We start from the raw sequence: 23,767 nt of genomic DNA, 5'->3' as shown, positions 1-23,767 counted from the left end.
TTGTCTATCTGCAAATTCATTGCATTTAACTCAATTGCTTGGGGAAAAAAATGGAAAGAAAGCAGACTTTGTGCTCCTGGCCAATAATCACACTGTCTGAACATTGCCCAGAAGAGATCAAGACAAGGCTAGTGACCTAATCCAACATCTTGGTGCAGACTGTGTTTTGTGTGTTAAACACTGACTAGTGATTAAATCCACGTAAATATTAAAATGTGCCTTATCTGGAATATAATAGATATACATTTTAAAGCACAGTAGAATTCAACACTAGAGTCGAGTCAACACCCCATTGAATCCTAAATTTCCTCACCTCCAGATCACAAACACTAAAGATTGGTAAGAACATCTCCTCCACAATCTCTATCAGTGCTGGAGCACCACAGGGCTGGGTTCTTAGTCAACTACTCTACATGCTATTCACCTATAATAGTGTGGCCCAGTACAAAAAGAACACCATCTACAAATTTTCTAACAATACCACAGTTGTGGGCTTTATAAAAAGAGGGCCATATGTCCTCATTCAGGTTGAAGATTGGAAACTTGGCTGATTGGAGCACCAGCAACAACCTCGCACTCAATGTCACCAAAACCAAGTAGCAGATTGTTGACTTTAGGAAGGGAAAAACAGAGGAATATGATCCAGTGATCATTGGGGGATCAGAGGTGAAGAGGGCGAGCAAATTTAAGTTCTTGGGAGTCACTATCTCAGAGGATTTTTCCGGGACTCAACACACAATTGACATCGTGAGGAAAGCACATCAGTGCCTCTTCTTCCTCAGGAGTTTGCGGGCATTTGGTAAGACATTGGAAACCCTGGAAAATTTCTACAGATGTGTGGTAGAAAGTGTGCTGACCGGCTGCATCATGGTCTGGTATGTGGACACCAACACCCTTGAGCTTAAGGTTATGCAAAAGGTAGTGGACACAGCTCAGGACATCACAGGCAAAACCTTCTCCAATATCAAAAACATTTACAGGGAATGCTGCTATCGGAGAACATCGTGGATGCACACCTTCCACCTCATGCTCTGTTCTCACTGCAACCATCAAGAAAGAGGTAGAGGTGCAATCTTCACAAAACCTGCACCACCAGGTTCAGGAACAGCCGGTCCCCCTCCACCATCAGACTCCTCAACAACAAACTCAATCAGGGACTCATTTAAGGGCTCTTACTTTTGCACTTAATTTTTATCTCTCTCTATTGCACAATCAATTTGTTTACATTTCTTTATTTGTTTACATGTGTACATGGAGTATAGTCTTTTTTGCACAACAGTACTAATAAGTAGTAATCCTTCCCTGTCTGCAGGAAAAAAGAATTTCAGGTTTGTATGTGATGCCATGTATGTACTCTAACAATAAATCTGAAATCTAAATTCACATAAATGTTCGACAGATCCAAGAATATAATCTGACTGTGCTCAAATCATTGCAATCTCTCAACCACACTTAAAATGCTAAGCAGGGCACGATGCTACAAGACAACATTGATTTTTCACAAAAATACACTAAGCCTGTTCCATACAGCTCATATCTAATGTAGTTATCTCCTGGTACGTTGTTTTCATGTCTCAGTCAGTTATTTGCCCATTGATCTGCCTCAATACCATTTACCCACTCTACCCCTATATTCTAATTCCTCGGATATCCAAAAATCTAACAATTAAGGTTTTGACTAGCAATGCATTTTTTTTAAACTGGAGAAAAAGCTTTTACTACCTGAGTTAAGAGGGCTGTGGAGTAGATTCTCAATATGACTGCCTACAGAGATTAAGCCATAGTTATTTATGGCTACTACGTGATAGCATGCAAGTCAAGATTTTAATTGATGGGCCTATGAAAGACCAAATTTCAATGCAGTCTGGGGTCAAGCAAACTGACAATTTTCTCAAGCTTATTTATAAAATACTGCATTTCACTTGCAAATCCACAGGAAAGATGGGAAATTGTTAAGCCTGTCATAGTGTTCACCAGCACACTGAAAGATTGAAGACTCAATCAGGCCCTAGCAAACCTGGATTACTTCCCACATCCAGGGGAGCCCCTCTAATAAAGGCTTGCATTGATCAGGAAGTTCACATCACATCCAATACACTAGCACAGTTTTGGCCATCTGTGGGTCATGATTTCAAATCCAGGACAAAGCTCATAGTTTACCAGACAGCAGTGATCCCTGCCTTTCTGTACGATTCAGATTGTTGACTTACCCACAGCAGGCACCTTGGTGCACCAGACAGGTACTACCATGTTGCTTCTACAAATCTCCCACATTGTCTAGGCGAACCAAAGTGAACTAGAGCTTGCTGGTCAGGGTATGTTATTTGCCAACCAAGATTACAGTCTGAAATATTCCATTCTGAGCACCAAATAGGCAAAAAAAATAATGAGCTGGGCAGAGGAAACTATTCAAGGATGATCTGGGGGCCTCCATGAAAAGTGTCAGCCTGGCCCACAACCACACAAAATGTAGAAAGGAGCATTCAAAAGGACATGGAGAATCTCAGCTATTTGCAGCAAAAAGATACCCAGGTCAGCATGAGGGGAGCACCATCTCACAAATCACTCACTTGCCTGACCATTCAAAGTACCTCCTGCCTAATAAATGACAGAGTTTCTACATCCCAAATTGGTTCTTATTAATAAACTCAAAAGCCCATAGAATTAGAGTGCTTAAGCCACGAAGAGAGGGAGATAAAGTCTGATTAATCAGCCTGATGAATGAATATTAAACAATACTGATGAGTGCAGCAGCTGCAAGATAGCATAGCTGCACAGAGATTCAGGGCACATTCTAACATAGTGGCAGAAGAAGGAGTGTAGGGAGTTTGTGTAAAAGGACAGGCAGAGAGGGCAAAATTGTTCCATGGTTCTATACTGGGGGCAGGTCAGTGGGTCTAGGCAAAAAATGTTTCAGCACAGACTAGAAGGGCCGAAGGTGCCTGTTTCTGTGCTGTAGTGATCTATGGTTCTAACTGCAGTCATGGCAATGAGTTGCAATACTACTGGGACACAGTCAAAAAAGTAACAAATGTTTTATATTTAAATGCACGCAGCATAAGCTATAAAGTAGATGACCTTGCAGTACAGCTACAGATTGGCAGGTGTGATGTTGTGGCCATCACAGAGCCATGGCTAAAGGATGGATGTCATTGGGAAATGAATGTTCAAGGATATACAGTGCATGAAAGGGATAGGCATGCAAGTAGAGAGGGTGGAGTGCTCTGTTGGTAAGGAATAACATCAATAAATCATTAGAAAGAGGTGACATAGAATCAGAAGATATGGAATCATTGAGGGTTAAGTTGAGAAATGGCAAGGGTAAAAGAATGCCGTCGGCAGTTACAGACAGACCTCCAAACAGAAGGTGCACAACAAATTTCAACAGCAAATAGAAAAGGTTTGTCATTGTCAAAAGGGCAATGTTATGGTAGTCATGGGGGATTTTAACATGCAAGTAAATTAGGAAAATCAGGTTAGGACTGGAACTCAAGAGAGAGAATTTGTAGAATGTCTATGAGATGGCTTTTTAAAGCATCTTGCTTATGAGCACACAAGAGGATCATCTGAAATGGAATGGGTGTTGTGTAATGCACCAGAGGTGATGAGAGAACTCAGAGTAAAAGAATCATTAGGGGGCAGTGATCATAATTTGAGATTTAAAAAGTAGAAACTAAAGTCAGATGTGTCAGTATTTCAATGGAGTAAAGGGAATTACAGTGGCACGAGTGAGGAATTGGCCAAAGTACATTGGAAGGGAGCACAAGTAGAAAGGATGGCAAAGCACCAATAGATGGAGTTTCTATGAGAAATGAGAAAGATGCAGGATAGATACATACCATAAAAAAAGAGGAAATAATCAAATGGAGAAATGTCACTACTGTCGCTGACAAGGGAAGTCAAAGCCAATATAAAAGCAAAAGAGAGGGCATACAAGAAAACAGCAATTAGTGGAAGATAGAAGATGGTAAAGTTTTAAAAAACTTGCAGAAGGCAACTAAAAAAAACTCATGAGGAGGGAAAGATGAAGTATGAAAGTAGGCCAGAAAATATCAAAAAAGATACAAAAAGCCTTCAAGAATATAAAGAGTAAATGGGAGATGACAGCAGATGTAAGACCACTGGGAAAAATAATAACAGGAGTCAAGGAGATGGCAGAGGAGCTAAATGAGTTGTCACTGTGGAAGACATTACAGTACGTCGGATGTCCAAGGGTATCGGGGAAGGGAAGTGAGTGAAGTTATTATTTCAAGGGAGAAGGTGCTCAGAAAGCTGAAGTCTAAGGGTAGATAATCTCCCAGACCAGATGGATTCTATCCTTGGCTGCAGAGATTGTGGAGGCATTGGAAATTATCTTTCAGGAATCAATAGATTCTGGCATGGTTCTGATGGACTGGAAAATTGCAAATGTTATTTCACCACTCAAAGAGGCTACTTAACAAGATAAGAGCCCATGGTATAATAGGAAATGTACTATTTTGGGTAGAGCATTGGTTGATTGTCAGGAAACAGAGTTGGAATAAAGGGATCACATTCTGTTTTGCTGCCAGTTGCTAGAGGTGTTCCACAGGGGTCAGTGTTGGGGCTGCTTCTTTTTAGGTTTATATCATTGATATAGATCAGGGGTGTCAAACTCAAATTCACAGAGGGCCAAAATTAAAAACTTGGACTAAGTCGTGGGCCAAACTAAATATTTATTGAAAATTTTCAACAACATCTGCATGTTTTCTCTTCTTTCAACATATGTTGTAATGTTAAACTTTTTCTTATTAAAATAAATGTTTAATAATAGTTTTGGTTAAACTCTTTCCAGAAGAAGCATTAACAAATGAGAAATAAAATATTCAATAAATAGTATTTCTCTATAGCCTTTAAGCTCCTTTTAAATGTATTTTTTTTCACAAGCCAACAAGTCAAAAAAATAACAACTTGCTTCAATGACAAACAGGTTTGTCTTTTAAAATGATGAACATATAGTCTGCCTCCCACCTGTCTTGAAAGGTCCTGTTTTCTGTCTTTCGTTTGGCCATTTTTCGTAAGGGGTTTATTACATGTGAGTTAGGCGACAGGTCGCAGGTGCTAACGAAAGTAAAGAGAGGAGGTGGGGGCGATTGGCGGGCTGACGCCAACGCATTTGCAAAGCATTCTGGGATTTGTAGTATTAGCTGTGCATGCACTATACTGGCGCAGCGGCCAGCGGGCCAGCTCTAATACATACTTGATATGATCTTGTGGGCCAAATATAATTATATCACAGGCCAAATTTGGCCCGCGGACCTGAGTTTGACATGTGTGATGTAGATTATGGAATGAATGGCTTTGTGGCCAAATTTGCAGATGATATGAAGATAGGTGGAGGAGTTTTGAGGAAACAGGGAGGCTGCAGAAGGACTTAAACAGGTTAGGAAAATGGGCAGAGAAGGGGAAAATGAAACACAGTAAATGTTGGAAAATGTACAGTCATCCACAGGCAGATTATTTTCTAAATGGGGAGAAAATTGGAAATGCCCAGATGCAAAGGAATTTGGGAGTCCCCGTGAAAGATACCTTGAAGGTTAACTTGCATGTTGAGTCAGTGGTGATGAAGGTAAATGTAATGCTGGCATTCGTTTCAAGAAGAATAGAATACAAGAGCAGGGATGTGTTGTGTGGCTTGTAAAGGCACTGGTAAGACCTCAGTTGGAGTATTGTGAGCAGTTTTGGGCTTTTCATTTAAGAAAGGATGTGCTGTTCAGAGACGGTTCAGAGGAGGTGTATGCAGATGATTCTGGGAATGAAAGGGTTATCTTATGAGGAATATTTGAGGGCTGTTGGCCTGTACTCATTGAAATTTAGGAGAATGGGGGGGGGGGGGTATCTCACTGAAACATTCAAATGTGGAAAGGCATGGACAATTTCAGGATTGAGGGGCGTCCACTTAGAACAGAGATGTGATGGAATCACTTTAGCCAGAGGGTGGTGGATTTTGTTTCCACCAGGCAGAGATTAATAGGTTATTGATTAGCCAGGGTATCAAATATTATGGGGAGAAAATCAGAAAATGAATCAGCTCATAATTGGATGGAGGGGCAGACTAGAGGGGCTGAATAATCAATTTCTCCTCCTCTGCCCTATGTACAAAATGGCACACCACACAGCATGCTGTGTGACAACCAGCACAGTCTTGAGAGACAATATTGATAGTTACATCTTTACACTCTTGTTTTACTGTCTGAAGTAACTCTACTGAAATCTGTTGCTGTGCAACCCACGAGTTGGTCTTGTCACTATTTGATTGCAAGATTAGGATTATTAAATTAGGATTATTCTGATGTCATGCAGTAAATTCTATGACTTTTTATAAAGTGTGCTGCAATGTGTATTTCTGATCTTGTGCAAGAGCTTGCATGGTATGTTCCACTTGGGGAATAGAATGCACTGGTTGCTTTGGGGAATATAGTCTTTTGAGACTTGGATAAAAGATTGATATACCGATTTTCAGAGAAGAAATCACAGGCACTCAGTGGGTTTACTTGAAATCAATCTGCTCCTCTGAACCAATTTACTTCTGCTTCCTGTCCTGTGGTTCCCTCCCCATTCTACATGGCATACGCCTCTCCTTCATTCATTAGTACACCAGAAGGTGAAGGCTGGCCTTCTTGTAACCCAGGTGCCCTTCAATCTGCTGATGCTCAGTTTAAAATTCATTTAGCATAAAGCAGAATTGAACTTTCAAAAGCATTGATGGGGGCACAGTCCAGAAGGGAAAACTGCAGTAAACTGTCTAAATCCAGAAGCTGTCAGACTACTGAAGTGAGGAAACTAACAAGGGGGATATGCCTACTTGACCTCATCCTCCTCATCCATCTGTGGGGACAAAATCTGTCACCCTCTGTCATATTATCTAGCATTATCATAATGCATGGGTGAGTCCCAACTCTTCTTAAGAAGTTCAACAATAACCTGGTTGGCTGAAGGGGTTGGGGGGGGGCGTTCTTTTCTTTTTCTTTTTTTTTCTATATATAAAAAATAACATTCATGTTTATGGTTAATTGTTGTATATGTCATATATTATTTGTTTTTTGAACGAATAAATAAAGTTTTAAAAAAAATAACCTGGACAATACAGCATGTTTGACTGCCCCTCATTCACCAGTATGTTCTTACCTTCCACCAGCGTTATTTAATTGCTGCAGCATTTGCAATATACAAAAGTGCTGAAGAAACTCAGTTGGTCATCCAGCGTATATAGGAAGCAAAAGGATTTTGCTGAATTTCTCTCACATTTTTGTGCATTGCCCTACAATTACAGCATCTGCAGACTTTCCTGTTTAATTCCTTACTGCAGTATTTGCTGTCCACAAAATATGCTGGATTTACTCATCTACTCCACTCCAACAGCACACCCCTAACCTGCAACCCCCACCTCCAAGGACAAGGGTGGCAAGGAAGCTAGAGGTATCCCACCAAGTTGCACATCATTTTGATATGCACATTTAATGCTTATGCCCTGAAAAAGTGAATGATCATAAAATAAAACTCAGAGCTACATGCTGCATATTGAATACATAGTTGAATTGTAATTCCATTGTCTCTTGGGCACTTAAGTTCCATCATGATCTCAGCTGGAGAATTTACTCCATTGAACATTGCTCATAGTGGACAGTATTTGGAAAAATTTATAATGATCCTGAAAAAGAAAATTCAAACCAATCACATTTCTGATTGCAAACGGATTTGCCGCCAATTGAAAAACTGCAATCTCTCACTGAGATCACTGATAATTGAAACCATCCAGAGAAAATAAAACATTTCTTTGGGACTGTCCTGTCTAATTGAACTGTCTGATTTTTTTTTAAGAGGTAATGTAGGCAGTCAAGGGTAGCGCGTATTGACGCAGACTACGAATTTTACCCAAGTGTTTGACAAGGTGCCACGCAGAAGGCCAATCGAGAGAGTTAAAGTTCATGGGATCTAAGGGAGAGAGACAATTTGAATACAAAATGAACTTAATAGTGATTTTGAGTTTCTAAAGCTTTCACGAGTGAAGTTCCGTAAGATTCTGTACTTGGTCCCTTGCTTTATGTAATACACAAATGATTCAACTCGAATGTAGATGATGGTTTAAACTTTTCAGATTAGTCATTTGCTTGACAGTGAGGAAGCTGCAGGAATATGGAGATATCTGGTCAGTTAAACAGAAAATTCAATTTAATACACAGAAGTAAGGTAATGCATGGGAGGTTGAAACAAAACAAGGGAATAGACAATAAAATGGAGAAAACTGAAAGGCATGAAGAAATAAAGGGGTGCTGGAGTGCAAGTCCATAGATTGTTAAAGGGTATAAAGAGGGCTTATTAAGATGATTAAAAAGGAATAGGGGATACAGTCCTTTAGTCTTCATGATGCTGAGGAGGGGAGTTATCTACCAGCACTAGTTAGACCTTAGCATGAGTTCTGTGAATGATTCTGGACATCAGTGAGACTCCATAAGATTCTGTACTCAGACTCGTTGCTCTATATAGCAACAAATGATTCAGATGTAAATATATGATTGCATGAGAGAGGGTGAAGAAATAATATAGTCATATCAGAACAAGAAAATTATAGCTATGAAGATTGATAATAGGGAGAATTTAATTAATGTGTATAAAAATGCATGCTGAACCTAGACAGAATAAGCAGGAGGAACAGAAGAACACTACAAAAATGCAAAAGTGAACAACAACAGATTCTAGATCCCTTGACAGCATTTGGATCATTTGGAATTGCACCATATTGCGCTCACAATTTAATTTTCCATTTCTTCTGGATATATTTCAAATGTCCTTGAAGGAATAGATCATTTAGAATAATAATCAAGTTGGGCCCTTTAACAATACATACTGACATTTGATTAACACTTGCCAATATTTTGTAATAACTAAAAGCAATCACTCACAGAAAGGGAAGAAATGCTCAATGATATTCATGCCATTGATGTTTTTTATCCTGCATTGCTTGTAGATGTTTGGCTTCTGGCGCCAAGCCCGTGTCCATGCAGATCATGCCATCAGAAATACACTTTCAAGTAGTTTATAAATGGAACAATGAGGTTCTTTTTAACTCCAAGCCAGACACCAGCATAATAGGTGCTCTTCCACATGTAAATAACATGCTGAGTAGCTAACACTTTCAGCCCCTTCCTGTTTATATCAGAGTCAACAGATCCAATTTCAAAGCTTACTTGGACAAATAGGAGAAAACACAGCACTCCACCTGGCAGCAACTCATCATGAAGTCACTGCTTGTATTCAGCACACATGTGTTAACAGAGAAGATTTAAAGATCATCTTACTGCTAACTCCTTTTAATTTTTTTACTTTCAATACTTTCCTGTTCTTGTTCCTATGTTGAATCTGCCCCACTGCTCCTCAAGCTGTACATTCTAGATTCTAACCACTCACTGTGCAAACATCCTTCTTCCTCATATCTTTTGATTCTTTCATCATTCATATTCGTTTTATACCCTGGATTGAAGAATATTTTCCTTCTGTCTATACCATGATTTGAAATACATGTAATAGATCACAACCCACTCTGCTCCAAGAACAGCCATAGTTTCTCCATTCAAGCAAAAATTCATCATCTCTTGAATCATGACTGTTTCTACATAAAGAACTGTGTTCTCTAGTTTAGCCATTTTCAACTGAGGCTGTACCACACCACACCCCCCTCCCCCCACCCCACTCCAAGGGCCACAGCATATTTCAGGGGGCAACAGACTAAAAATAATAAAATATTTTTAGGTAGTTGGTAGGAGAGAAGTATTCAAGAAACCAGCTATACTTGACTGCTTCACTGGGAAGGGGGCCCATAAACTTTGAGGAGTGTCCTAAGAGGGACCATAGCCAAAAAGGGTTGAGAATGGCTGCATTAGATGGTACCCAATACTTCAGCACTGTGTGACCTTTTCCATTTTCAAACAACTATCAGAATGTGGCAAATAAGAATTTTTCGATATCCATCCTCATTTCAGCAGCTTTTTTTTTCCGTTTAATAATTCCAATTTTTGATATACTAATCTTTTGAGCTACATGCTGCATATTGTATAAATGAATTAATTATAATTCCATGAGCTTATTCTTTCCTATAAAAATTAACTGACGAATTGGATTTCATCTTGTCTTTTATTAAACTCTGACATTATCTGAGAAAATATCTTTAAGAAGTGTCTATATAAAATGGTTCAGGCACAGAAGACTACGGGCCATGTGTTGGAAGATAGGAAGAACATCGATGTTGGTCTGCGTGGTCAAATGGGCTGTTTACTTGCTGTCAGATTCCATGAGAATCCCTCCCTACTTCCTGCAGGTTTCATCACAACCATTTTAACAGTTGAGTTCTGTTTTAGGTTACTTATGCTTACTATGTGGTTTACTTACCTTTCATGCACTTGGTTTACCTTTGCTAATCCCAGCTAAAATAATATCTGCTGCTACGACATTACATCTTTAAAGCTTTTCCAATTTTTTTTTCAAATTTTAACAATTCCCTTCAACAAAATTGATTTAGTTATACAAACTAAATCCTAATTTATACACTGGTCAAGAAATCCACTGATACTAGTATCTAATAGTCGTTCTCTGCCTCCAAACGTTCATCCATTTGAAGTTAAAAAAAAAAGTGATGAAACCTCCCAGTGTGTCAAACAATTGCTTCAAATCAGTTCAGTGCATCATGTTATAGGCTGATAGACATTAAAAAAAGTTAAAGGAATATATCCGATGCATAGCTTTTAGGTATAGACCATGACTTGCATTCCCCAAGTACCTTTTGTACAAATAAACACAGCCTACACATGAAAAAAATATTGAAATACAAAAGGAGATATTAAAAGACCCATCTAAAAGATGAATTTTGAGATTGAGAATGAGAGGAAATGAGCTGTAGAGATTTAGAGAAGCAGCTGCCAGTATGAGTTGTCGGCACTCAATAGATCAAATCTCTTCAATCATTGGATTGAGGCTCAATTATTATCCACTAATGAAAAAATTACAGGACGATTTAGAGCATTGGAAAGATTTACCACTAACACTAATAGGAAGGATAAACTGTATTAAAATGAACATTTTTCCAAGGATATTATACCTATTTCAGGCATCGCCAATACAACTGACAGAGAAATTCTTCAAGGAGTTAAAGAAAATAATAAGGAAATTTTTATGGAAAGGGGGGAACTAGATAAATTAACAGAATGGTATAAACAAGGAGGCTTACAACTGCCAAACTTTAAAAATTATTATAGAGCCGCACAATTAAGATACCTATCAGATTTTTATCAAACAAGGGAAAAAGCCAGATTGGACCAGATTAGAATTAGATAAAATAGGGGAAAAGATACCTGAACACATATTATATAAATGGGATGAAAAATTGGTACAACAAAGAAGTTCTCCAGTATTACATCATCTACTCAATATTTGGAAGAAGATTCATGTAGAAAGAAATAAAACAAATTATCAATTACCAAAACTAATATTGACGCAAAACAAGTTACTCCCTTTTACAATAGATAACCTTTCCTTTAGAGAATGGGAGAAAAAAGGGATTAAAAGAATAGAAAATTGTTTTTCAGGAAATAGATTATTATCCTTTGAACAAATGAAAGATAAATACAATATAACTCAAGATACAGTGCTGGCATATTACCAATTGAGATCCTACTTGAAGGACAAATTAGGAAGCAGTCTGAGTTTGCCAGAGGGAAGTAACTTTGAATATGTGATTACAGATACAATGATAATCAAAAGATTTATAACAAATATGTATATTAAACTGCAAGAAAAGGAGAATGAGGAAACAAATGGTAAAACTAAACAAAAATGGGAACAAGATTTAAATATAAAGATAAAAAAGGAAACATGGGAGAAGTTATGTTCTGGAACGATGAGAAATACAATAAATACGAGGTTACGTATGATACAATATAACTGGATACACAGGCTATACATTACACCTCAAAAGTTAAATAAATGGGACCCAACAGTATCTGATAGATGTTTTCGATGTAAAAAAGAAATGGGAACAACAATTCATGCAATCTGGACATGTGAGAAAGTAGAAAAATTTTGGGAAGATCTAAATCAGATATTAAATAAAATAACAGAAAACAATACACCAAAGAACCCAGAGATCTTCCTCCTAAGTAACATAAAAAACAAAGAATTTGGAATTTATTTGGAGGATGCACAAAAAAGATTTGTAAAGATAGCTCTAGCCATAGCAAAAAAATGTATTATGTCTTTCTTTTTCAATCTTTTTATTATTATTATAATTTATAAACACATACAGTTCAAAGAGATATAAAAAAAATACATAGTAAGTAATGAATTAATACAGAGATATTAAACAATAATATTACAGAATAAAAATATATCATAAAAAATTTTTTTTTGATCAGTTTAGGGTGTGAACTATCTCTAAAAAAAAGATATAATTAATAACAATATATGAAAAAAGAGAAAAAAAAAACCCCAAAAAAGAAGAAAAAACAAATCTGAATTTTAAAAAAACTTAAAAAGAAAACTTAAAAAAAAAACCTACAGATATAGCTAAACCACGCCGATCACTCCGATCTCATCTTACAGCCCAATTATCATACATAATCATAGAAAGAAAACAGAGCCAGATCAACTCACCACAAATGAAAATATTGAATAAATGGTCGCCAGGTTAACTCAAACTTAGAAGGGGATTCATAGACAGAGTTTCTAATTTTCTCTAAATTTAAACATAGTATAGTTTGGGTAAACCATTGGAAAACAGTGGGAGGATTAACCTCTTTCCAATTTTATAGTATAGATCTTCTAGCCATTAGTGTAAGAAAAGCAATCATACGATCCGCAGGAAGAGATAAATAAGTCAAATCTATCATAGGTAATCCAAAAATTGCAGTAAAGGGATGTGGTTGTAAATCAATATTCAAAACAGTAGATATAATGGAAAAAATTTCCTTCCAATAATTCTGTAAAGAGGGACAGGACCAAAACATATGTGTAAGGGAAGCTATTTCCAATTGATATTTATCACATATAGGATCGATATGAGAATAAAAATGTATTATGTCAACCTGGAAATTGGAAGATAATTTGAAAATACAACAATGGTATATAGAAATGAATAAATGTATTCCATTAGAAAAAATAACATATAGTTTAAGAAATAATATTGAAATATTTGAACAAATATGGGAGCCATACATGAAACACAATAGCGAAAACCTACCGGGGACATTCACTACCTAAATTAACGAAAGGAGAAGGAAATGAAAAGAATGGACTCAGTGGAATTTCTTGTGTATTTTTATTGAATGACAACATTGTTTGACTGGTTTAATGTATCCTAGATTTTGTACTTTAAATGGACGGGAGGGGGGAGGTAGGGAGGGTGGGATGGGAGGGGTGGGGGAGAGAAAATGGCACTGTATATGTGTGAAAAGGAAAAAGTGTGTATCATGGTTAATGTGATTTATGGTGTGAAAAATAAAAAATTTTAAAAAAAAATCATTGGATTGAGGCATACCCTCGAATTGTGTGGTGAACTGCAAAGCTATTCATATAAACACAACTCCTATTCAAATCAAGCTTACGTGCTCAGCAGACCTTGTTTTTTAAATCTACGTTTGTTGTTATATTTCTGCAGAACCAGCTGATAGATGGAAGGAATCATTTTAGTCATTCTAATTGGGTGACTTCATCTTACCAGAATGAGAAGTATTAGAGCATGAAATACTGTATCTGAACTGCACATAGAATTTGTGTTTAAGCAGGTAATGACTTTCTGACTTACCCTTACAAATTAAGGTGAGAGGAAGGTGCTTTAAAACAGGATTTGAAGGGGAAGTTATTTTTTTCCCCAGTCATTGATATCTGCAATTCATTGCTCGAGGAGTGGTGCAGTCAGTTACTGTCACTATGTCTAAGAGACACTAATTCAGTCAAAGCAAGAAACAGAAGGATACAGACCTAATGTGGGAAAATGGGATTAGTACAGATGAGCAATTTCTGTCACAGAATGTCCAATTTCTGTGTTGTGCAATTCTGACTCGATGATAATAAATAATTTTTGAATTTGTAATTGTGATCATTCACTGCCAACATGAGATGAGAGGGAAAAAAACAGGCAAATCTATAAAGCAAGAGCTAAGTTTGTACAGTTACAGGAATGAAATTTTAAAGGCGGATCTTTCACTACAAAATATCATGGTTCTCAATTTTGGTAACAACAAAGAGATACCACCAAAATAACCTATTTACATAGAGCATTACTGGGGAGCTGTCAAAAACTCATTCAGTGTTACTGAGAGACCTACCACTCTGAGGTTTGCTTCTTGCAGTTTCCTGGCTCTCTCTTCCAAACGCCGGGCAATGTTTGCCAGTTCAGCATTCTTTCTTTTCAGCCTCTTCACTTTCTCTTCAGTCTCTGGAGAGTTGCTTTTCCGCTGAAGAAGCAAAGACATTTTAGGACAATTCCTCTACCCTGCTGGTCTCTCAGCAGCATAAGTACAAGATAACCAAACCTGATGATCTCTTACACCACCCTAATCCTCATGTAGCCAGGAGGGTCAGGTGTGGTCAGGTGCAAATGACAACATATTGAGCAATAATATTAATGGATTAATTATATATTAGCCTGAAGTACGAGAAAGAAGAGCGAGGCCAAAATAGGGAAAGACATTTGGCCATTTTATAAAGCAAAAAATCCAAACATAAAGGCGGAGATTCTCCACCCTCATGTTGGAAAACTTACCTCCATAAATGGTCCATGAGCAGCTGCAAGGTGGCAACTCCAGTCCCTTTCCAAGGTAGTGCCTTGGTCCCCTTCACTGCATAAAGGTACATCCACTGCAAGCAGCTGGCTAGGGGTGGGCTGATGACACTATCAGCCCGCGACTCACCTCACTTCTCTGTCTCCCACTCACTCACCCCTCACCTTCCCTGACCCCCTCAGGGCAGGAACGGGGGGCCGTCAGGGCAGGGGTGAAATGTGACATCCCTACAAGCCACTCCGGCCTCTGGTACCTCACCAACCCACTTCCATTAGAACGGTTCCAGCTGCACGGGGAATTATGGGTAGGGAACACTGCCACTGCTCTGCAGCGTATTTATGACAGGTGGTGCAATGGCAATAATTCCTCCCCGCCCCCCCCCCCCCCCACAACAGATCCAGACAACATATTGAGGTGCCACTCCACAAGCAGGAACTGGAGCTGCTCCATGAACAGGTAAGTTTAAAATTTTTATCCATGTTTGAAGCTGGCCTCGAAGCCGAGGCCCGTCATAAAAACACCTATAGGGATAGAAAAAATTGAAAGACTATAGATGAGGTAAGTGAGAAACAGAGATGGTGAGAAGAGAATTATTAATCAGCAGAGGAAAAGATGGAGTGAATAAGAAAGAGGAGCAAAGATTTTGATTAGACCAGAGATACAGAAGGAAGGGATAGCAAAGGAGTTGCTTGCCCTTACCAGTAAAGTGTTCTCCTCTCTAAGCGTTACGCATGTGTGTTCTAATTCTTTAACAGCTTTCAGCAGTTCTGTATTCCGTCTCATCAGTGATCCATAACAATTGCCATTCTGCAAAAAAGAAATCAAATTCATACAGTTTTGAAGAAATTGGTTCCTTGGAGGAGGGTGAATTCTGATTTCTCAGATCAAAATTGTAACCACAATAAAAATCTCATTTGGAACAAGGGTTGCAAATGCTTTTCAATGGAACTTTTTGTAACTGAACAAAAAGACAATCAATCAATTTCTATTTAACTTACATCAAAAACAATGTACTTTATATCCTCTAAATATTAAAAAAAAACTGAAAATGCTGGAAAGCTAAAGTAAAAACAGAAATTGCTGGAAATATTCATCTGGTAAAGCTGCACCTATGGGAAGAGATTAAAGAGTTCATGTTTCAGATCAAAGACCATTAGTTGGAACTAGGACAAGAGGTTTTCAACATGATTTTTTTCCTTCCCAAAGATAAGGCCTGATCTGCCTTGTACATCCAGCATTTTTTTTTAACCTTATACTCCTAACATCCTTTTGACACTGGAGCCACTAATCTACAACCCTCAAAACAATCTGCAAAGCCTGGTCCCTTCCATACTTTTCATTGTTATACTGTATGTTCCTTCTTGCCCTTATCATTTTTCAATAAAGGTAGTATAATTCATTTACTCATTTAATAAAGTAGCTCTGCCCCAATCCATAATTTTTAAATTATGTTTCCAATTTAATATTTTTGGATTAATTCTAAATGTTGCTTTTAGAAGAGTGAAGGCATTTACTCAGTGCACTGTGAAGTATCCTCTAAAAAGCCGAACAAATGCAATCTCCTCAATATTGATCTTGTTGATATAATAACTGCACCTGGTCATCCAGATGAGAACAATAAATGCAATATTTTCCAACAGCATTTTAAAATGTTCCCCTCTACTATCAAACCTAGGGTATTGGTTGTTAGATTGAATAAACACATAAAAACTTAGTGGAAGTCGTTGCTTTATTCATTATGCTGCTGTCACTTTTCTTCTAAGAACACCTACCAGGACAAATTCACATCTTCTCCCTGCTATAATTTCATTCTGAAGACAAAAGAGTTGGCTGAAACCTGGAATAAATAAGAATTTCTATTTGTATTTTTAATATGTTCATCTTTTTTAGCTTCTGGTTCTCATGTTTAATCAGGTAATTACTCATAACCATCTGGGGACTTTTTTTTCCTTGTGAATTGTTTTTTTCTATTCTGCTCACTTCCCTTAACCTCCCCCTGCCAAACTTGCAGAATTCTGTTCGCCATGAAATCCTGTTAAAAGGATGGTGCAAATTTTGTCCTGCAAATTGACCTCGACTACACGAAGGCTGAATTTGTGGTATTTGATAGCAAAACAACAAGGCAATATTTACCTGACCACAACTAATGTAAATTCCGTTTCCCTCCAATGTGCAACCTCACATTTCCTTTTTAGGCCAGAGACCTTTTGTTACTGATTTTAGTTTTTTCTTCCCTTGCCAGTATCTTCTGATTTTTGCAATTCAATGACTTTAACCAAATAATTTCTGAATCCCTGACCTTAAAATCCTCATCTTCATCATGGGTATCCAATCTCGAACATCTGAATCATTCCTAAGAGTTGTCTGAGGTGTCACCACTTCTCCCTTCAATGGAGGACAAATCATTCTCCAACCATCACTATCTTCCTCTATATGGCTGAACTTATTTGCACTGAACAATACAAGACCAGGCACAGATTTGGTCATTCCATCTTCAATTCATCAATATTTATTCCATACAGGTCACCACGACATTCAAATAAATTTGCTTGTTAGATCCAATACAAATGGCTAGTAGAAAAGCTGAAGAGACAAATACAAAGTGAATAAGGCCCTTTATTTCCATATCTTGTGCAAATATCCTTGGATTCAGCTACACAGGGGATAGGTGCACATGTAAGGAAAATGCTGAAATGTACACTGGACATGGGTGGTTGTTCTCTACGAAAACAGTCACATTGGCTCGCTCAGCTCTGAATTCAGTAATTTCAGACAATGATTTTGTTATTCCCATTTACATCTTCTCTCAGTCTATCTATTGTTTCTTTGACACTTCGTGCTTTGCATCACCATGCATTTTGCTATTAAATATTGACTTCTACAGAACTTTTGTCTTTCCCTGCATCTTGGAATTTATTTTCAACTTTACTGTGCTATTAAACAATCAACCTTTGTGAGTTGTTTTTCTCACTACTAATGAGTCATGAACTGCTCTCTGTTCCCAATTTTTATATGCTTTTAATTCTTATTTCCAACTTTAACAAAATCACTTTTAAAAGGATTCTGTGATTTTACTACCACAGTCACTTGATCCCTTCCTGATGTATTTTCCATTTATAAACATGATAAAATTCATGTTTCTCTCCTAATTAATGTCATGTTAGACTGTTCAATGTAAAGCAGGGCCCCTTGTTTAGTTGTTTCGCCCAAGCTATTGACTTTGACATCTACTTGTCTATTTTTTAAAATATTAAAATCCTTCAGAAGATAGCTGAAATACTTCAGAGATTTTGTTTTTCAATTTAAAAGACTAATAATTTGACCATTCAATCACATTTCTGCACTGTACGCACTTACAAGTGATCTCAGGAATTAAGTGCCAATCTGCCTTTAAAGTGTCTAGTGTGAAAGCAAAATCAGCTCAACGCTGCCGTCAGATGATGCCATCACACCGGGGATTGCTGGCCTCGACCCTTAGTACAATCCCCAGCATCTGCAGATGCCAGCATTGCAATCAGGCAAGTGTGAAACAGGTAATTGCATTGTGGGATTGAAATGATCCAAGTTTTTCATGAGTGTAGGAACTTGAAGGAAGATTAAAATGAAGGTATACACATTGCCAAGTTGCAGCGGGAGGGAGAGAGAGAAAAAAAAATAACAATAAATAGCAATAGCGAGAAATTTTTAAACAGTATGGGAAAATTGGTAGTGCTATAGCACACAATTTTTAAAGACCGTGGAGAAACCCCTCCATGAATGCTCTGTGCATGCCCTTTCTCTGCCGCATGGAATTCTGGGAGGGTAGGTCCACCATTGCTTTTCCCCCCCACAGATAGTGCTACTGACGTTCCCACTCTGTATAAATTGTAAGCGATAGAGCTACCATCTTTCCCACGCTATATAAATTGAGCGCTATGGCACTACCAACTTCCTCCACCTGTTTAAAAATTGTCAGGTAATTACTAGCACTTTCCCATAGACCCTTATAATGGTTCGTATAAGATTGGCATGATAACAACAGGGGCTGAAGGGCTCAAACTGTGCTGTACATAAAGCTTAATCATGTTATAATTAGGCATGATTAATTTTGTTCAAATATAAGATCATAAGACATTGATCAGGGTTTAGGGCAGGTCCACCATCGCTCGATGCATCATGACATCACTGGTAGAAGGTAGATCAGTCCTTACCCCAGAGATGGCTCCTTGCAAGTGTGAAAGCATTCAGTGTCCCAGTAGGAGTGGTCCCATTCCTATCCCAGGACATTGAACGGACAGTTTAGTGGTACACAAGAGTGAAAGGGGCTAATGTCTTCATCAGTTCTTAATGCTATTGAACTCAATTTTTTTTGGAGGATGCATACCAGGCTTGACATACAGTAATATAATGAACCAGACATCTTATCAAAAGTGCTGCACAATAACAAGATACAGATTTGCAATAGAAACAATAGAATGTAACAAATGGCGTGCTGAATTCTTCCAGTATCTCTGTGAAGCAGACTTTTGTGTGTCAGTACGCAAGGTTCCCATTATTATCACTAATCCCACCTTTCCAAGCCCATGTTTCTCAATAATTAAAACAAATACTTAAACTCCTGCCATTCTCCATGTGAAAACATATGAGCAAATCTCAGAGCTCAAAAAAAATTCTGTCAAAATAAGTAAACGAAGGAGGACAGGAAATAACTGAGATGGGGGGAAAAAACACAAATAGCACATATAATCAATGAGATACAAATGTGATCATAATATCATAATGCAAGAGTCAAATGGGAAATTACTGGTACATAAAGCATACAAAATTAATAACCAATATGTCAAAGTATGGAGATTGATGCACGGAGGTAGTCAGCCGTAATAAATAAGCAGATGATCATGAATGTCTGAGAGTTCACAAGGATTCACTGAAATACAAGGGATCCACAGATAAAAGAAGAGACTAAAGATAACAATGTAGTCATTCATACAAGAAAAGTCAAAGATATTCAGGATGTACATTTAATGTACATTTATACATTAAATCTATAAATTTATAAATTAAACTGCCAAAATGTTTGGCCTGGAAGTCAGCCTGAAGAAAACTGAGGTCCTCCATCAGCCAGCTCCCCACCATGACTACCAGCCCCCTCACATCTCCATCGGGCACACAAGGTCAACCAGTTTACCTATCTCGGCTGCACCATTTCATCAGATGCAAGGATCGACAATGAGATAGACAACAGACTCGCCAAGGCAAATAGCGCCTTTGGAAGACTACACAAAAGAGTCTGGAAAAACAACCAACTGAAAAACCTCACAAAGATAAGCGTATACAGAGCCGTTGTCATACCCACACTCCTGTTCGGCTCCGAATCATGGGTCCTCTACCGGCATCACCTACGGCTCCTAGAACGCTTCCACCAGCGTTGTCTCCGCTCCATCCTCAACATTCATTGGAGCGCTTTCATCCCGAACGTCGAAGTACTCGAGATGGCAGAGGTCGACAGCATCGAGTCCACGCTGCTGAAGATCCAGCTGCGCTGGGTGGGTCACGTCTCCAGAATGGAGGTCCATCGCCTTCCCAAGATCGTGTTATATGGCGAGCTCTCCACTGGCCACCGTGACAGAGGTGCACCAAAGAAGAGGTACAAGGACTGCCTAAAGAAATCTCTTGGTGCCTGCCACATTGACCACCGCCAGTGGGCTGATATCGCCTCAAACCGTGCATCTTGGCGCCTCACAGTTTGGCAGGCAGCAACCTCCTTTGAAGAAGACTGCAGAGCCCACCTCACTGACAAAAGGCAAAGGAGGAAAAACCCAACACCCAACCCCAACCAACCAATTTTCCCCTGCAACCGCTGCAACCGTGTCTGCCAGTCCCGCATCGGACTTGCCAGCCACAAACGAGCCTGCAGCTGACGTGGACATTTACCCCCTCCATAAATCTTCGTCTGTGAAGCCAAGCCAAAGAAGAAATACATTAAATCACAAAGAGTATCTTGGCAATGGGAAATAGTAATAACTTCACAGACTTTAATGAAACAGGTATGAAGGAAGAACAAAATTAAGCTGCTAAATTGGAGATTAATTTCACAATTTATTACCTTGCATTAATCTGTAAGGCGACTTTCAGAGATACTTTGCACGAATTTCCTGCACTTTCACTTACTGTTTTTCAGAGGAGCATGAGTAGTTTTTTTCTGTTAGTGTGATTCAGATTTATAACATCTCTGCTAAAGAATACATGAAAGCTTTATTCGTGTAGCTGTCAAACTGATTAGCTATAATTTATTTGCAATAAAATAAAGTTTATTTATTCCATTATTAAATCTCTTTTACATCAAATGAAGGTTAGCTCACTTTTGATTTCTCAAGGCACTCATGTATTTTCTCCTGATCAAAGTTCAGTTTTTTAATTTAATTACTTTGTTCTAAACATAATTTAGCAAATATCAAAAACAATGTGAACATCAGGATGACAACTACCTCAAGTCTCACTTTCACCTTAGAATGAGGAACACAGTGGTAGCCCAGTCTTTGCTATTGCTGTGGTACAAACTGATCCTCTTCATCCACAGTACCTTAGTGAAACATACTCTCTAAGTGAGGTGGTAAAATGTATTTAGTGTGTAGAGATGAAAAAAAAAGTTATTGGCAATATAAAACAACATAAAAAGATGGGAAAGCAGATTTATTTTGGTTTTCTTGATAATTTAGTTGGATTAAACCGTTTAAGCAGCAAGATGTTTATACTGGAAATACAAGAAACAAGCTTCTGAGGAACTCAGCAGGTAGAGCAGTATCTGTGGAAGAGAGTGATGGTTGATGTTTCAGATCTTGACTCTTAATTAAGGGTTCCAAATGTAAACCATTCTTTTTCTCCCACACATGCTACTCAACCCTTTCAACACCTCCATCAGATTGTGTTTTTCTCCAAGTGGTTTACACTGTTTATTCATTGTCTTGAGGGATTAGGATTAAGGAAATGTTGATATCACACCATAGTAAATGGGATAATCAAGTAATCTGACAAATTCACTGATCCGGTATATTAAGAGTAGACTCTCTAAAATATTCAGTTTACTGACCTTTCTCCTGCTAAGTTACACAATACCTTTTGGATTCATTTATGCTCTCTTCAATGACAAATCCCCAAATATTTTGTGAAATCAAAACAGCTATAAAATGAATTAATTCTACAAGATCACTGTGAACAGAAGGGAGCCATGATACACTCCACTGTTGGCACGTAACTAGTGCAAAATGTGATAGAACAGACCGAGTCAGTAAAAAAATGAAAAAAAAAATAGGTTATCATTACCCTGGAGGCCATTTGCTAAAATCTAAATATAGGTTTAAGCAGGTGAAAACATTGGAATGGCTGCAGCCATTGCAACACCTTGCTGAATGAAGTAACTAGCAAATTCCCTCTCTGTTACACAGACCCTCAGTAACAATGAAACCATGTGAACTCAAACTGTAAGCCAGAGGATATGAATCAACAGAAAATATTGAATACAATTATGTTAGGCAAAATCTGAGAGGAGAAATTTTTCCCTCAATGAAGGCTGCTTGATCTACTGAATATTTCAAATTTTCTACATCCCCAGGGTCTTGTTGAATTGTATAAACCATTTTCCTTATTCCCCTGAACACTTTACATCTGAGGCCTCAATTATAAATATTGGCAGTTGAGTCCATCAATGGAAAATAAAGCAAAAAGCTTGAACTAAATTTACGCTTTCCTTCTGTTCAACACAAACTGCTCCTCTAACTCAGATCTTTCCAGAAGAGAGTACAGAAATTTGTGGGGATGTGGTGAATTGCAGGAAGCCCACCTGCCCATTTGCAAGTCATGCAAATAACTGGCAGCTCAAATGCACAACTGGATGGGGTCCTAACACAGTAAATAAATTCAAATCGATGGAATGCAACAGTCCCTCACAGACAGAAACAATGGTAAAGTTAGTATGTACATAATCATCATTTGTTATATTACACTTTTATCTCAGAGGTTTAACCTCCCACTGGGCCTTCAGCCATCCTGCAGTAATTGAAGAAGGATGACGACTATTCAGAAAAGGTCATTCATTTTCAAGGCACACTGTCATTGCACTCACAACGACCCTGTCAGCTCAGCCTCCCACTCGTGCAATGGCAGATCTGGAAAAGATCTGGGACATGGTGTAGACATTGAGCAGAGTGAAATTAAGCAAACAACAGAATAATGATTATATTTCCAGATGAATCTTGGGGTGCAGACTAATATTCAAAAGTTACCAGTTTAAATTTCACCTTGGCAGATGTGAATTTTAATTGTTAGTGAAATCTTAGCATTAACTGCAATTCTGCAGATCCCTTCAAATGGAAACTAATAATTTTTCTGCTTGTAAGATCCCATTATTACCTTTTAGAGAAATAAATTCAACTGTGTTGTTATTGCCATTTTCAGAGTACTGTATTTGGAGTAATTCTTTGGTATTGGAACTTGCACCACAACCTTCCCAAAGATGAGTGGATAACTGGGCTTCAGAACATAATCTAAGTCCCAAAAAAGATGCTTTAGCCAACCAAATGCATAGACTTTAAATGCAATTGGAAGATAACATCTCAATATGCTGTCACATTTAACCTCTGACCCACCTGCTCACTGAAGCAAGTCTAAACCTTTCTGAAAGGATCCTCAGAATTACAATTCCATGTTTAATTATATCAGCAGAAGTTAGATCTGGGGAAAATATCTGAATGATTTTTGTATAGCTTTTAGACAGGTTTTACCCTTAGCATCTGATCTCAGTAGGGGACCTGCCCTTTGCAGCCATAGCTCTGAGTAGTCTACTGTTTGAATGTAATTATACTTGATAAGAAATCTTAGCCTAGTTCATTGATGTTTCCTGCTCCAGTTATCACTGTCTATGCTACCATCAAATTATGTCAATAATGAAAGTTCGCATTTAAAGTCACAGACAGAATCTAAATTTATTCAACATTATTAAC

The 23,767-nt window shown here is 38.1% G+C and overlaps 1 protein-coding gene across 20 annotated transcripts in view; it reads right to left on the bottom strand.

The window, feature by feature from the left end:
- Positions 1-23,767, bottom strand: part of LOC138749254 (RIMS-binding protein 2-like) — a 227,447-nt gene that overhangs the window by 138,982 nt on the left and 64,698 nt on the right. For 19 of the 20 annotated variants that reach the window (XR_011348508.1, XM_069910403.1, XM_069910409.1 and 16 more), the window contains 2 exons: positions 15,489-15,596; positions 14,334-14,462 (listed from right to left, as the gene is read on the bottom strand). Coding sequence is in view for 19 of the 20 variants with exons in the window: in XM_069910403.1 (XP_069766504.1) it covers positions 14,334-14,462; positions 15,489-15,596 (237 nt within the window). In the remaining variant the exon portion in view is untranslated. Of the gene's footprint in view, positions 1-14,333; positions 14,463-15,488; positions 15,597-16,561; positions 16,634-23,767 lie in introns of those variants that run through there. The other variant, XM_069910411.1, reaches the window with a different exon arrangement.

The sequence above is a fragment of the Narcine bancroftii genome, chromosome 14 (genome assembly GCF_036971445.1).
Source record: "Narcine bancroftii isolate sNarBan1 chromosome 14, sNarBan1.hap1, whole genome shotgun sequence".
NCBI lineage: Eukaryota > Metazoa > Chordata > Chondrichthyes > Torpediniformes > Narcinidae > Narcine > Narcine bancroftii.
Note: the sequence above shows the minus strand (reverse complement) of the source record. Positions and strands in the feature narration are given on the sequence as shown.